This window comes from Mesoplodon bidens (assembly GCF_964165515.1).
Source record: "Mesoplodon bidens genome assembly, chromosome: 4".
Taxonomy (NCBI): Eukaryota; Metazoa; Chordata; class Mammalia; order Artiodactyla; family Ziphiidae; genus Mesoplodon; species Mesoplodon bidens.
In genome coordinates, this window is record NC_138160.1 from 21,012,049 (window position 1) to 21,029,466 (window position 17,418).

General features: G+C 34.3%; 1 protein-coding gene across 2 annotated transcripts in view; it reads right to left on the reverse strand.

Moving 5' to 3' along the window:
• Positions 1-4,617: 4,617 nt before the first annotated feature.
• The window catches only part of LOC308616881 (cadherin-10), a gene marked incomplete at both ends in the record, with an annotated part of 118,528 nt that continues 105,727 nt past the window's right edge, over positions 4,618-17,418 (reverse strand). Inside the window, 4 exons of one of the 2 annotated variants that reach the window (XM_081233371.1) lie at positions 4,618-5,102; positions 7,931-8,182; positions 11,355-11,463; positions 16,793-16,914. In XM_081233371.1, coding sequence (XP_081089497.1) covers positions 4,618-5,102; positions 7,931-8,182; positions 11,355-11,463; positions 16,793-16,914 — 968 coding nt within the window. Of the gene's footprint in view, positions 5,109-7,930; positions 8,183-11,354; positions 11,464-16,792; positions 16,915-17,418 lie in introns of both variants that reach the window. The other variant, XM_081233370.1, reaches the window with a different exon arrangement.

The window sequence follows — 17,418 nt, forward strand, 5'->3', positions numbered from 1 at the left end:
GATGGTAGAGCATGAGTGGGGCAAGGTGCAAGAGAAAGGCCAGTTAGGAAGTTAATTGCTCCTAACAATGGAGAAAACAGGTGTTGATGGTTTGAGTTGGGTAATGGAAATGGTGAGAAGAGGCGGGATTCTGTGTATTTATTATTTATTTATTTATTATTATTATCATTATTATTTTGCGGTACACGTGCCTCTCACTGTTGTGGCCTTTCGCGTTGCGGAGCACAGGCTCCGGACGTGCAGGCTTAGTGGCCATGGCTCACGGGCCCAGCCGCTCTGCGGCATGTAGGATCCTCCAGGACCAGGGCACGAACCCGTGTCCCCTGCATGGGCAGGCGGACTCTCAACCACTGCGCCACCAAGGAAGCCCTTCTGTGTATGTTTTAAAGATGAAATGAATCCAATTGCTTGCATGGGGGATTTGCTAGAAGTAGTATGGTCACAACAGTTAAAACGTCTTGGTGTTGGGCTTCCCTGGTGGTGCAGTCGTTGAGAATCTGCCTGCTAATGCAGGGGACACGGGTCCGAGCCCTGGTCTGGGAGGATCCCACATGCCGTGGAGCAACTAGGCCCGTGAGCCTCAACTACTGAGCCTGCACATCTGGAGCCTATGCTCTGCAACGAGAGAGGCCGCGATAGTGAGAGGCCCGCACACCGCGATGAAGAGTGGCCCCTGCTTGCCACAACTAGAGAAAGCCCTTGCACAGAAACAAAGACCCAACACAGCAAAAATAAATAAATTCATAAACTCCTACCCCCAACATCTTCTTAAAAAAAAAAAAAAAAAGTCTTGGTATTGAGCAAAACGTTGGAGTAAAAAAGGAAAGATTTGGCTCTCTCCTGCACTCTCAGCAAAAGTAACTAGATGCTTCTATCTTACACTATTTTCAACTTATAGGATGTCCAAGCGGGAGCCCTGTACCCCTCTCTGTGGGTGAAACCTTCACTCTTTCAGAGCAATGGGAAGGTCCAGCAGCCAGGTGCAAAAGGACACCAACAGTCTACTTTATTTCAAGCTTGCTAACAGAGGGCATTTCTAATAGATCTGTAGTAGATTTTTAGTAGGTCTGGAGGGGTAGCATGTGAGTCAGGGAGGTTTCCTTCACAGCCACCAGCAGCTGAAGCTTACCTAGTCCTGCAGCGCTGCCCAGGGGTACCCACCCATGTGCAAGGCCACTGGACAGGGAGTGCAGCACAGTGTCAGCACTGCCAGCAGGGAGGGGAGTGCAGCTGGTGAAGGCTTGGTGAAGCCATTATATATAGATACTTAGGTAGATGTGTTGATAAATGAACCCAAATATGTAGATATCCCTAAGTCTCAATTCTACATCTTAAGTTTATTTATTTTAGAGTATCCTAAACATCGAATTACTCATAGTTTATGTCTGGAACTCTTGCAGTTGTGTGACAGTATCTACTTAACATATACAGAGAAACCTCAGTCTATAATGACTTTGTCATTATATAAACGTTCTTTGATATTTCATTGAAAATAGAACCAATGAAAATTGATTAACTTAATCACCATTTCTAATGACCGAAGGTCTATAAATCATTTTATTTCCCTTATCTGAATATTTAAAACATAAAAAAAAGGGACTTCCCTGGTGGCGCAGTGGTTGAGAATCTGCCTGCTGATGCAGGGGACACGGGTTCGTGCCCCGGTCCTGGAGTATCCTACATGCCGCGGAGCGGCTGGGCCCATGAGCCATGGCCTCTGAGCCTGCGCGTCCAGAGCCTGTGCTTTGCAACGGGAGAGGCCACAACCTTGAGAGGCCCGTGTACCGCAAAAAAAATAATGATTAAATAAAAAAGATTGGCAGAATAATTTCTTTTCACTGTACTTTAAAAAGTTAGTACAAGTTAGGTATTTTGTTACAAATTCTGAGAGTTTTGGTAATTATTTTGCCTTTTTCCCCCCATTGCCACTAATAAATTACATATATATATAAAAATTATACATGATTTATTATTACATCTCTAGGATCTAGAATATTCTCTGATTTTTATAATAACTGCTCAAAATAATTGATGAATGAACGAATACATGGATGCATAAATGAAAAGTCCATTGTTGTCTGATAAAATTAACATGTTATTGAGTGACATTTTCCCCCACTCCACATATAAAAAAAATTGTGGACATAGAATAATCTATATATTGGGCCTGCTTTTGGGAGAGCATGATTTAAGTAACTTACAGTCTGAGCAGGTCCTTATAGGTGTATTTTTAATTTCAGGATCTCCAAAAAATTAATTATATAACATATCACCTTCATTATCAAAAAAAAATATTAGGATATCTGATACCAAGGACTGTTTCAGTACTCTGAAAAATGATTTCTGTACAATATAGATTTTATATTGTCAAAGAAGCCTGCTAATCAATCTCCTTAAAGAGAATTTTTGGAAACCTGCTTTGAATAATGCAAAAGCTCACTGATTCTTTTTTTTTTTTTTTTTTTTTTTTTTTGCGATATGCGGGCCTCTTATTGCTGTGGTCTCTCCCGTTGCGAAGCACAGGCTCCGGACGTGCAGGCCCAGCAGCCATGGCTCACGGGCCCAGCCGCTCCGCGGCATGTGGGATCTTCCCGGACTGGGGCACGAACCCGTGTCCCCTGCATCGGCAGGCGGACTCTCAACCACTGCGCCACCAGGGAAGCCCTGATTCTTTAAATATATAAAAATTGGATGACAAAATAAATGGTAGAGCAAGTTAATGTCAGTCTAAAATTATCTGAATGAGGATAATTAAAAATATTTAAATAAGAATTCCAATTACTGACATCTAATATTAATAAAAATAACTAATGCTGGAAATTTTTAACTAATTTTTATTCAAATGAATATTATAGTTTGAATCATAACTAATGTGAAATGCTCATGAGATATACCTTCTTTTATGTTTTCCATTTGTTGCTGATTTTATTTGAATAAATAAACCTAGCATACTGAGGGTGTTCTTAACCTTTTGGGTGGGTGCATGGGTTCTTGGAATATAGGAAGTTGGCCAAGTTAGGTTTTACTGTGGTCTGATGTGTCAGCCTTGTAATGTGACTGTAATTTTAATTAGACCACATGGGTTGTTTTTCTTTCATGACTAGATTACTATGCAAACTTAAATGTCTGTGGTCAGAGGGATATGTGTCTTGCAGCCTGGAAGCTGGGGAAAGAAACATTCAAGAAGATTGAAATAATTAATTCTGCATTAAGGATACGTCAATATTGCCCTCTGACTCACTCCAAAAGCATATCATTTTCACTAATTGGAAAGCACACAAATCTTTGGTATTGTTTACGATAAACTCAGCAAGGAATGTGACTTCCTAGTATAGGCCCAACAAAGTGCTCCATTTATGAATAAATCATGTTTGGATCTTGAGAAAAGAGGCATCAGTTAGTGGCAGTTGGCTTCCCTGAATCTCAGGAACTCTGGATAATTAACTGCCAGTACTTTTTTATTCCTTTCTATTGAATCATTCATTGACAGAAAAACAGACTTTGTTACCAATATGTAATATGTAATGCATTTTGGGAAACTTTACATAATTACATTGCTGTATCTTAATGGAATATTCAGCATTATTACTGCCATTACTAGGCATTTCAAAGTCACCGTGGGAGGTAAGCATATTTTCCATTAAAAGATTATTTCAGTATGAAATCTGTCTGAACTATTATTGCCCATAAACCCTAATAGCACAAATGTCATACAAAAAAGGAAAACGTTTTATTCTTTCAGATATTATTTTAGTGAATAAAGACAAAATGAAATTACTGCATTGCTGGTGTTTGGGGATATTTAGCATAAGGCTGCTCGTGTTTTACATTTGCTTATATGGTAAATTTTTAGGTGATCTGTAAATGACTATCACTTTTAATGTGAAGAGTTTTTCACATATCACAGCATAGCAAGACTCATTGGAAAAATAATTCTTCCCTAAATCATATTAATTTGGTTAGAGCTCTCAATAGTGATGATAATGATTTTGTGTTCTTACCTGTAGTCAGTGGAATTTTGTACCAAGATATTTAGTCTGTGGAGAAACTTTTTCTCCCTAGGGAAAAAAGAAGCTAGAGACAAGGTAGTTGTAAAAACTGGTTTATTTTTTTAGAAAATAAATACAAAAATATAAATATAAAACATTAGCAGATAGAATCTGATGAAATGAAATTGCACAAACGTTTGTATACCAGGTTGCATATTACACCTACTAACACCACATGTACATTTTTTTTTTTAATTTAACATACAGAACAGGATATACCTTAAAATTTTTCTTCACCTTTAAGAAACGGAAGCGGCTTGTTTGTGAGGCTGCTTAAGGGAGAACTATCCTGTTCATGTTTCTGAAATTATCTTTTATTTCCTAAGAAGGACAACACTGAATTTCCATAGCTTTGGCTCTTGGAAGTGATTAAATAAAACGTCGTATATATTCCATGAGACATCCTACAGGGAAGAATTAATGTAATTAATGAACAAATTAAAAAGGAAATGGGAAAAAAAAATTGTGCTGGGTGGCAGGAAAATTTTCCTGAATATCAAATATTGTGAAGTGGAGACGGTGTCGGTAAAGTTACTTCCTCTTGCTTGAGCAGAACATATATCCTAGGTTAAGAGTCTTTGTCACTTTCCCCGCCACCGTACATTTCCGCCAGCTTATTAAACCGAGGCCCCCATTCTCGGAGGTAATCGTAGTTTTGGTCTCCGTCAGTGGTACCTGATTCTAAAGAACTCAGAGATTCCGCGATGGAATCGTTTCCTTCGTAAGCATATGTTGCAAGTGAGTCGTAGGGCGGTGCAGTGGGATCCAGATCGTGCTCTTTTAGCCTTTCATTAATGAAATCCCGGACATCCGTGTTATCCGGAGCTGTCGGAGTCCTCCGTGGGATAAATAAAGTTTCCGGAATAATATCTCGCCGCAGCTTTTTTTCCTCAATAGCTGCAGGATTCCTCAGGGTGCCGATATCAAAGGCCTGGGTGTCCTCCTCTCCGCCACCTTCATCGTTATAGCTCACAATGTTGTCTCTGATATCTTCTTTAGACAAGATCAGAGGCTCTTTTTTCCGCTGTCTTTTCAGAGCTGCAAACAGTACTACTATAACTTGAAAAAAGAAAAAAAGATGCCTTAGAGGTCCATCTGAAACACATATTAATAAATAATGAGTGGAAGTAGTATAAACGAGTTTGTTATTTAGGTTTTCTGGAACTGGTTAGAATTTAGGGTTAATTTTGTATTTCCATATTTTTTTTCAGGGCTTGTGGGGAGGGGGAGGCGTTAGAGGAGAGGGGAGTGTTGAAGGATTTAGCCAGGATGGTTAGAGTTTAAGAACAGTGATTCTAATTTACTTTTAAAACAATGTGAAAGTTTTTTTTCAAATACAGTGACTTATGTTATCTATTTTTCTAAGAACTGTTTAAAGATAGTTCCTGATTGTACAGACATTATTTATACTTTGCACAAAATAGTGACATAAGATGTTGTTTAAAAAATAGACACAAATCAAATTCAGCTTCAAATAAAACAATGAAGAAGGAAAAAATACGCCCATATTTTTACATCCTTATGCAATATTAAAAAGACAGCTTTCTTCACAAGATATGGAGTATCCATATCTGTTAAATAGCTTTGCGGATGGATTTACATATTTTTTTTCCTTACATTGTTACTAGAAGGCCTTAATTACTGGGAAAAAAAGATCACATTATTTAGACATTATTAGTTTAGAAATATATGAGGTTTTCCATGGGAATATATATCACTCATGACATTTAAAAAAAATTGCTGGATCACATGATGGCAAAGAGTTAATTCAAATTACTACACTGAATTAACTACAAAAATTATGTATGAATTTCAGCTATATGTATCTTAATGAGTATAGATCCACAAGTAGAAATGTGTATCATTCAGACAGGACATTTCCCTACTTCCATGGGAAGGTATCGGTAATAATAATAATATACTTATTATTTTAGTAATCATAATAATGGTAATAGCATAAAAGATAGGAGAAAGCTAAAATCATTTTCCCTCTGGTTGTATTAGTTTCCCACCCTCATTCTTAATCCCCAAACATTTTGGTCATAATCCTTTAAAAATGATGATTTAGAGAAACAGTTGTGAATTCAGTTAGATGAGGAAAGGAAGGGAAAATATCTTACCAGGTATATGTATGAAGAAATATCTATATTTATTTAGCCTCATTAGAACAAACATTTAAAGGATATGGGATTTATTACTGGTCTTGACTGAATGAGTCCCCTAAAAATTCATATGCTAAAGCCTAAATAAATTCACACAGTGATGGTGTGTAGAAGTGGAGTTTTGGGGAAGTAATTAGGTAATGGAGGTGGAACCCTCATGAATGGGATTAGTGCTCTCTTGACGTGACACAGGAGAGATGATTGCTTTCTGCCCCTTGAGGATACAAGAGAAGCCAGCCGTCTGTGAAATAGGAAGTATGCCCTCGCCAAACATGAAATCCACCAGTGCCTTGATCTTGGACTTCCCTTTCTCCAGACTGTGAGAAATAAATTTCTGTGGTTTAAGCTACCATTCTATGATATTTTGTTATAGCAGCCTGAATGAAGGCAATTATGTTATTATGTAAAGTGGTATTAAGTTATGTTTTCTGTTTTATTAACTTAGAACTGTAAAAGTTCTTGCCCTCAAGCTTGTGTGAGAGGGCAGACAAGGGACTTATTTTTTTACCCGCGTCCCCTGCATCGGCAGGCGGACTCTCAACCACTGCGCCAACAGGGAAGCCCCGGACTTTTATTAATGCAACAAAACGGAAAGTTTTGATCCATTGACAACTGTTCTTGACCTTCAAAGTGATTAAAAAATAAATAGGCCACCACCAAGAGAAAGAAAATGTTTATTCAAGTTTTTGAGAAAATGTGACCTTTCCTTTTGGCTAAATTCATGATTTGTGCACACACATAAACTTGTGATATAACGATTTTAAACCTCAGATTGTTTATGATCAGCTGAAGGATCTTAACCAGTAAAAAATGTTCTAATAATGAGGATAATGAAACTTATTAAGATTGGCTTCAAAATCCCAGTTCATTTCACTGCTTCTTGAAATGTCAGATACAGTGTTTTTTGATTAGAGTCACAAGAATATTCACAATAGTTTTAAGATAATGCAACTAGAGAGTAAACAATCTGATTTTTAACTCAAAAGCAGTTGAAAGGCAATTTGTTCTGGGTTATAAAATCAAGGATTGTTGTTTTAGTGACATGTGAACGAGGTAAAGGGCTATGTTAACATTATATAAGTGAAGAGGTAAGATAGTGAGGCCATTATCCAGCTGTAATAAGAACCAAAAACAGCGGAAATAAACTTTAGATTTACTGAAAAACTACTTATAAAGACTGAGGGCCTTAGCTTAGCCACTCGGAAATTGCGTAACCTTGGAAAACATTTAGAACATCTCTAACTTTCAGTTTCATTATTTAAAGAGGGAAGGTAATGACTCTATCTGATCAGATAAAATCTTTTAATATAAACAACATTCCGCTGTTAATTGATGTCTGTCTTAAATTGGGAGGTTAGTTTTAGGGGAAGTATTTTATTTTTTTTTTAGATTTTTTTTTTATTAGCTTCGGCTTTATAACAAAGTGAATCAGTTATACATATACATCTGTTCCCATATCCCTTCCCTCTTGTGTCTCCCTCCCTCCCACCCTCCCTATCCCACCCCTCCAGGCGGTCACAAAGCACGGAGCTGATCTCCCTGTGCTATGTGGCTGCTTCCCACTATCTATCTACCTTACTTTTGGTAGTGTATATATGTCCATGCCTCTCTCTGGCTTTGTCACAGCTTACCCTTCCCCCTCCCCATATTTTAATAGTAACTTTTTCACTTACAAACACAGTGAAGTAAGCCATCTAGGAAATAATCACGTTTTCTTACCCAGCAGAATAATGATGCAGAGGAGAATGGCAATCAAGGCCCCTGTGCTGAGGCCGGCGGGAAGGAGCAAGGCCTCAGCGCTGCAGGACTGCATGTTGCCTTGGCTGTCACATGCGCACACTCTGATGGTGAGTGTGCCAGTGCTGCTCTGAATCGGGTAATCGTTGTCCGATATCACCACAGGCAAGAGATAGGTGCTTACTTCATGTCTACTGAATCCATTTTTCCTGGTTAAAATTCTGGCGGTATTATCTAAAATAAATTTTAACATATTACAAATGGCTTTTGGGACAATACATTTGTCTCATTCTGATCACGGTGGTTTGACACAAAAATAAAGAGTCGTTTGAGTAAAATACAAATTTGATATCAAATATATACAAGGCAATTCAAATATAGATAAGATAAAGAAGACAGTTTGAAGAATCTAATACCATTATTACTTATTAGATTTTTAACTAATTTTCAGATGTTTTCAAAATGGTGAATTTTTATAAGTGAATCATTTATCAAGATTATAGATATGGTAGCATATTGTTTATCAGAGTTCTCAAAAAAACATAAATATTATGCATACCAAAGAAAAAATTATAGTAAATGTTTTTTATTTACAAATGTATATGTGTGCACATACACAAAACACACATTAATCCAATATTCATGAAGAAAAATATGATTGGGTAAGTTTTAACTATAGTTGTACTTTTAAAATCAATTATGCATTCAAAAACCTTCAAGAGTCCCTATGTATGAAGAACAGTCAGCAAGTTACTTAATATTTTTGAACTTTGATTTCCACCCATTAAAATGAATACAGGGTGTAACTCAAAGTATTGGTGGAAGACACTAATGTGGAGTGCCTAACAGACACACAGAAAGAAGTAGGAACTTAATCAAGGCTAGCATCCTACTACCTAGTATATTGCTATTGATATTCCTTTATCCAATAACTCGCCCAGTATCCTTAAATGAGGGTTGTGCATTTATATAATAATATTGAAAAATAAAATCAATATATATTTGGTTGATAATTTCCTATTCTGTTTGTCCAATGTGCTGGGTCTTATTTAGCCAATCCCATAAGGCTGCTTAAAATGCCAATGTAGGGAAGGGAGTGAGATAGGCAATTGCTAAATAAAACCAACAGGATAGCAAAATTTTTTAAAAAAGAAAAGAAAGTGACAATCTTTTTGCAGGTATAGTGTTTGAACACAAAGTAATCATTTCCTAAATTTTAGCAATAAGTTAAATCTTAGTATATCAGTTAACTACCGCATACTCTAGGAAAGTAAATTAGCAAAATAGAAGATGTACATAAGCAAATTTAAAAAATAAAATGTAATCCTGATAATTTTGCAATTCTGACTTTTCTTCCAAGAAGTATTAGGATACAATTCTTCCTTTCTCAAACCTTCACTGAAACAAACATTTACATGCATATGGGTATTTTCAGAATCTTCTTGCCTTACACTTTTTTAACTTTTCACAAATTTCTAAATCTTAATTTTGCCTGCAATAGCTTTGAGACATTGAAGAGCCAAAAGAAGTTTTACCCTAAACTAACAATTCTGCTTGAATCATCTTATTAAATAATCAGAAAGTCATCATATAATAATGTTTTTGACTGTAAGTTAGTGAAAAATGAGGCATATTTAATAATGTGATACCAACTGTGGTATCACAGAAGCAGGAAACATATTTTAAGAAAGATGTAGAATTAAAGATTTTTAAGATGAACATATAGACAAATGCAAGGGTATTTTATCAAGAAGGTCAACTTTAAGGTGATGTCTATGTTATTGGAATTTCTTTCAAAATTCACCCAATAACAGAAAATAGTGAATTTATGCAAGATTAGATCAAATATTCCATCAGACTTTACTGGTATTCTATTTAGTGTATGTTCAGGTTTGTATTCATCTAGCTTCAGTCCTTGCTTTGAGTAACTTATGTAGGATCAGGAACTCTCCCCAGTATAGGAAATTGCTACTGTTTTTCAAAAATTAATTAAGATTAGCCTTGAGTTGTTTTCCCAGTAACTGTGAAGTGCTGTGATAAGATAGTACTATTTCAAGTCTCTATTACTTTTTAAAATTGAGAGGTGGCTTGTTGAGATCCGGGGCTCAGTTTAACAAGAACAAAAAAACAAATTAAAATAAAATTAGAAAGTGGTACAATACAATACAATATTGTCAGCTCAGTACTAAGAATTTAAACATAGAATGTCTAAATTCTATGTTTAGGTTACAAGATTCAGCGAATTAAAATGATGGGTCCTTTTCTGATATTCAGATATTACATCTGATATTGGGCATTTTGTATTTTATTTGCCAATTCTACATTAATATTTCCAATCACAATTATTTTAGGTGTCCAGAGGGACAGAAAATATAGACATTTCAGAAGCTCAGATTTAGTAAACAGATGTTACCAACCGATGCCTCCCTTCAGCTGATTTGTGCAAAGATCCTACTATACCAAATATCTCAATTAGTAGTTGCTCAGTGTAAAACTATCCATTATCTTAAACTGCTTTCTGACATTCTGAAAGCCACCTAGATACGCTATAGCAACCTGGCTCTGCCAGTGTACATACATAGTTAGGAAGGTATTGTAAATATGCCAATGTAGTTATTAGATTTATTTTAAGAATAATTATATCTATAGTAGCTCTAAAACAAGTATGCCTTTTTACCAAAAACTACCTTATATAATTAGTTTTAACATAAATTTGTTGAAGAGAGAAAACTCTGATTACACACTTTTGTTTAGCCTAGAATAATTACCATACATATTTTCCAAAGAATAAAGCTGTTTGACTTGAAAATAGTGACCCATTTTTGTATTTTTCCTCAAAAATATGTTTCTGCTATTTTTGAGAATGCAAGAAATATGTTTAGTATTTTTGATCACAGAGACATTATAAGACTCATATGTTACACAGAAGAATAGTGCATCTTGCCATTGAAACTATGTTTTTGCACCCAATCCCCTCATAGGCTAATGTGGCTACTTTTATTTTTTCTTTGTCTCTTCTATGCCTTTTTGGCTTTGGTGAATCTGCTACTGCTAAATCTCACTGAAGTTTACACAAGAGTCTCATTGAGCCATTCATTTCTCTGTGTGTCCTACTATTTTGTTATAGGAACTGATTATTCCGGCCTTTCTAATGTTTGCAAGATTCAGTCTTTGCATTAGAACTCATATAGAGTCTTCTTTCACATATTTTATAATCTTAAAATTCAAGAAAGTAACCACTGTTAAGTAAGAAATTACCATAATAGCTCATTAAAAATATAATGAAACCAAAATTTTGTAACACAGATCTATAAATGAATATATCATCTATATGGTAATTGTTACTTTGGGGAAAATTTCTTGTTAATGTCACCTTAAATCATAATGAACACATTCTAAAATTTACCTTCATTGTCTTGTACTGTGAAGTTTGGATTGACAGCTGCTAAACTGAAGAAAAATTTTTGTCCACCTAAAGGATCATCTTTGTCTACTGCACTTATAGTCTGTATTAGCTGCAGAAGAGAGAAAAATGCATATTTATCAAACTTCCATGGGTAGAATCTGCTTTATAATATGTAATTTTTTAATATCCAATTTTGTCTAACTTTTTTTAAGGACAATTGATCTTCCTTGTGCATGTACCTTTGTTTGAGTTATTCCATCTTTTTATTATTACTTAGATTTAAACAAAGTTTCTCTCTCTCCCTCCCACTCTGTTTCTGTCTCTGTTTCTCTCTCTTATTTCCCTTAAACACTATTTATTATTTTAATTAAAATAATAAATAGTCATTAATTTAATACTAAATTAATTAAATTTAATTATAATTAAACTAATAAAGAGTAACATTGTATTCTTTACAGTTTTATTAAATATAGCATTTGAAATAAGTAGGTAGCTCATGTATATTTAAACATTTATCCAGAAGATAAATGTATCTAATGTAGGAAAATTTAGAAAATTATTGTGATTAGGGCTTTCCTCTTCATTAAAAGTAAAGTGAAAACTATTCAAAGAATGTAGAGATTTTATAGACAATTACATATAACTTTATAAAGGAAAGACAAACATTACAGTATTATCTACTTTAACAGTAACTGTTCACTTCATTTTCACTGTCAACAGAATTATTTCTTTTTAAATTCAACATATACATATAATACTATAGGGACTGGTTATTTTAAAAGAGTCAACTCTGATTTATTTTAGGGTAAGAGAATATAAGTAGTTATCTAGTAACAAAGTAGAAAATTTAACACCTTATACTATAAACAGATGACTGCTTTGAACATATTATACAATTAATTAATATTATTTATTTAATATTATTTATCTATGTATTTTTGGCATATATATCCATTTTGTCCTTAACTTATTTATACAATACCATTTTATGCATTTTTGCATATTTTAATTTTGCAAGAAGGTTTCAGAAGTTGTTAAGTATATGTTTCAATGCCTAGATAAATGGTCAAATTTATGTTTAACTGAAAAGAATATACTTTTTACTGCATTAACTCAACTTAATATTGTCTGGATATTTGATGTAAATATTTGTTACTGATGTTTTATTAATTTAGAAAGGATTTTTAAGTTTAAAACACTATGTAAAATAATTAGAAAAATTTAAGGAAATATTTTACGTATTCCATATTAAATTATTTTTCTTTTAAAGTGTTCTATAAAAATTAAAATGTGGGGCTTCCCTGGTGGCGCAATGGTTGAGAGTCCGCCTGCCGATGCAGGGGACATGGGTTCGTGCCCCGGTCTGGCAAGACCCCACCTGCCGCGGAGCGGCTGGACCCGTGAGCCATGGCTGCTGAACCTGCGCGTCCGGAGCCTGTGTTCTGCAACGGGAGAGGCCACAAGAGTGAGAGGCCCGCGTACCGCAAAAAAAAAAAAAAAAAATTAAAATGCGGTAAAATTGAGATACTCCCTAATCATTTATTTCAAAATGATTCAAGAAATATAATTGGACCAAACAAAGATAAATGCTTATCGTATACAAGAAATATAATTGGACCAAACAAAGATAAATGTTTATCATCTAGAAATAAGTAGCAAAACAATCATTTAAAACTTTAAATAATTAAAAATATATATTTAAAAATCTAACATTATGAAATTTTAGTGGTTATTTAAGATTAATTACAAGTAAGAATTTATGGCTAATGGCTTATCCATTCAATCAAAAACCAAAAGGTGGTACATATATAAAGGAATTCAAGAGAAAAATGTTAAAATAATTTTAACTAATACCTTTTAAGATGTATCTATCCAGTTACATATATATTTCTTGACTGACTCATTTGTGGAGCAGTCTAAAAGATTTTATTTTCAAATAGTGATTTATAGAAATAAGTTGAAGAGAAAAAAATGGCATAAATGAAATAACATATCAAGAAAGATAGTAGACTAATAGAAATTCTTATGTTTATATATATCAATATTAATATATTAACTCTCACATACAGATGCATAAAAATTATAGAAATGTAAAAGTAGAGCTAATGGTCTTTTAAAATAAAAACTACAATGTCTCATAATAAATTTACATTTGTAACTGTGATTACAATTCCAGTTCATTTTTATGGACCAAATAACACAGTTCGGAGAATGAAATGGCCACATCTTTACATATAACTATAAGAAATTATAAAAGTTTACATAAAAATTCTCAACTAAGATGTATTTTTTAATAAAAGACAATAGCACTGTATATGGTAACAATGCTTCAGCGATTTGCTAATGTATCTTCATCAAATGTTATAAAGGGGATAAGTAAAATTCATTTAACAATGCAGACAAAATAGAATGACATGCTGCAAATCAATATCATCTCACAACATACTTTTATGACCAGAAGACTTCTCTATGCAGATGGAGACGCTTACTTCCTTTACAAGATAGATTATTATTTTTTCTTTGAGATATAACTTGTCTTCTAGCATCCAACTTCCTCATATTCAGCGTTTACCTTTTAATATAGTATTCCTTTGCACTTCCAGTCATACATTAAAAAGTCACATTTTATTTCGGTATTTGTACCATAAAGAGTTGCAACAGAAATCAGAAGATGGCAACAAGAAGGAGGTAAAACTATTTCTCCTGTCTCTCCCTGTAAGACCTCACTATTTTGACTAGAGACAAATTCATTTTGACCCACTGCCAATAAAAGAAGTTGCCACAGTTAGGGGAAAAAAAAAAAAAAGGTGATGTCCAGTATCCATTTTGAGCATATGAAAACGACAAGTCATTTATATTTTATTTCCTTAGCAATTATATAATTGGTTTGCATGTTCACTGAGCTATTCTAAAATAATCTTAAATGAACTTGAAAAGTGTTTCAAGGATCATAAGATAATGGAGTGTGGGATGACAAATGGATTTTAAGATGTTTAGTTAGAAAACTGGTCACTGAGTTTTAACATTTTAGTTTTTTTCGGTGAAAAGACTAGTCGTTTCCATTGATACGAAAATTCCCTTTGCTCTGGTGAAAAAACAGCACCCTTTTTAGTTGTTAGGGAAGTAACTAAACACTGTTCTATGGAAAATATGTAATAGGATTTTGGGGGTTGATAAGGGCCTGGAGCCTAGATACTATCAATGGGTAAATGTAAGCAGCCTCTCTCCCTGGAGAGGCTCCCTGGGAAATCTCTTGTGAGACTGAAATGTTATTGCCCTCTCACAGAAATTAAAAATTATTAAAATATATTTTATTGACTAAATGAGTAAAACCTGTGTGAGGGAAAATGGAAGAAAAGAGAAATAGCCAGTCCTCTTTCCCAAGATCTTTCCTTTCCTTTCCCAAGGTCCCCTAACTCTGTCTGAGATGGAAAAGATGGGAGTCTAGTCGCCTATTTCAGTCATAAGACAGGACTATTCATACTACAACACTTGTAAACTGCATCCCTTTCCCGGGGGAAAATCTTCTACCCCTAGGCCAGGGAATAGGCAAGAAAGGAGGAGAGGGTAGCAGTTAGCTTTATTTCTGTCTCATTGAGTCCACACACCAGATGAATCAGAATTAAGTTCTATGTTGTTCTAAGTGCTGCTCTTAAAGAGCACTTAATTCAGAGGAGTACTGGGTCGACTAAACTAATCTATAAATAACTAAAACACACTCAGAAGTTCCAAAAAGCTCCTACTTCCCCGGAAGGAGGGAAGACAGACCTAACAAATTAATTACAAGAAAGGCTCAGTGAAGAAGGACTTTATCAAATAACTATTTTGATTTTGCCTGCTGGGATGTCATACCCTAGAATTCCATCAGTGAGTATATTACAGTTCAGTTCAAACAACAATTTTTCAGCATATGAGACCAAAATGACATCTAACGAATGAATCTTATTAAAAATAACTACTATGGGAGGCTTTTGCACATGCAGCCAATTAGACAAAAAATATTAATCATGTTCTTCTTGTCAAATTTGTCAAAATAGACTACTTTTTTATTAAAATCAACTTTGATTTGATTATTTTCCCTCAATATACCAACTTGTTTTTAAAAGTTCAAAAACTATGAAATTACTGAGCCAGATATAGGTTAAAAGAAAAAAGGCATAAGAACAATAAACAAACACAATCCCTTATTTTGTGTGTTTTGAATGCATTTGGGAATGAGTATTTATAATGACTCAAATGCTCTGAAAAGATATCTCTTGAAAATCAAATAGAATAACCATAGAGCGAGCAATGTATGCAGCAGTTGCAAAGTGGGTAATTCATCTCCTAGAGAAAAGGCTTCAACTCATATCATGCTGAGCCTGCCAAGCAGAGGACTATTTGGAATTGTATTTTTAGGGCACACTGTTTCATTAAGAAGTAGGTTGGAAGCAGCTTAGTCCTTTAAATATTCCAAATTAAACATTTCCATAACACTTTCAAATAAAAAAAAATGAATCCAATTGCAGCAATTTTACCATTTCAAACAATAGACAGGCTATTGAATTCCTGTTAGAATCTTCTGAAGGAAAAATTTGAGTTATTTCACAATCTAATTTGCATAAAAATGGACCAATGACATTGATGTTTATAAAAAGCATCAAATGATGTCAAAACGCAATACAGTTTCGCGATGGCTTTTCTTTCTTTAATAAGACGCATTTGATTCCCAATTATTATTTATAACATGCAGCTTCCTTCTGTGAATATGGCATTCAAACCAATTAAGAGCATCTCTTTCAGCCGTACAGGCTGGGGCTCTTCAAACAACAAAATGAGTCCACTGAGGAAAAGACTTAAAAGAGTTATAAACAAATCTGGTATAGGAAGAATGTTTTAAAGGACGAAAACGAAGTCATTAAGCACTTTATGTGTTGCTACGATATTGAAATGCAAGTATAAGTCTTAAGAGTGAACTCTGCGTCCCTGCTTCAAAATCGTATTTGCATACATTGGAGTATTGATGGAATGTTTTGATGATCCCAAGTATTTGTCTCTGTTTTCCCCAACTTTCATTTTCCATCTTGTGAGCTGTTACCAATATTTATCTAATGGCACAGCAGGATTTATTTTTCCTTTTGTTCATTTATTTTTGTTTTTGAAAGTTTAAGAAGTTATTTCTTCTTACACTTTAACTTTTGTGGCTACAGTAAAATCTCATATTTACATTAGAACTTTATGAAGGACATATGAAATGTGTTACACTATTATTTAAAACATTTTTAACCCTAAAAACTTCAGCCTTTGTTTTTGTTTTTTGTTTGCTTTTAATCATACTACTGGGACTTTATATAAGTGATTTTATCTCTGTTGACTCATTCTTCTCAAGATTGGGAAGAGGAAATACTTACCGTCCCTGTTAAAATCTTCCTACACTTTAAAATCCTATGGGTGCTTACCTGTCCTGGTCTGGCATTTTCACATACAAAAGTGTCATAGAACACAGCAAATTGTGGGGCATTGTCATTAACATCCAAAATTCTCACAAAAACAGCCACCCGAGTCATCTCTTTGGGATTGTCTAGAAAAGGAAAGGAAAAAATCTGTTTAGGAAGACACATTGTACACCAGATTTAATTATATAAGCCTCTTGTGGATATTAAGTGCTCCCATACAAATAAGCATCACCTTCATTCTACTAACGTAATGAGCAAATGCAATAAAGAAAATTACTGCAGAGCCTAATTAAGTAGTCATGAATTCAGTTATTAATGGGCTCAAGAGTACTATTAATATTTTGAAAAATCTTTTAAAAGCGCAATCCAGTATAATTGAGTTCATATTATATTTGTGTCCTTATTCTCCAAATACATAAAATAAGAACAAATATTTATTAAATCTTTATTATATGTCATTATATTTCTTAATTCATACCATTTTTTTTTTTTTGGATGAAGAGTGGTTTTAAATAAATTAGTAACTTGCCCTAGGTCATCTACGTGGTAGTTGTTATATTACAACCTACCCTTCTGACTACTTTGATCACTAAAATGTATTCCAACAGCTACTCTCATCCCTCCTTCTG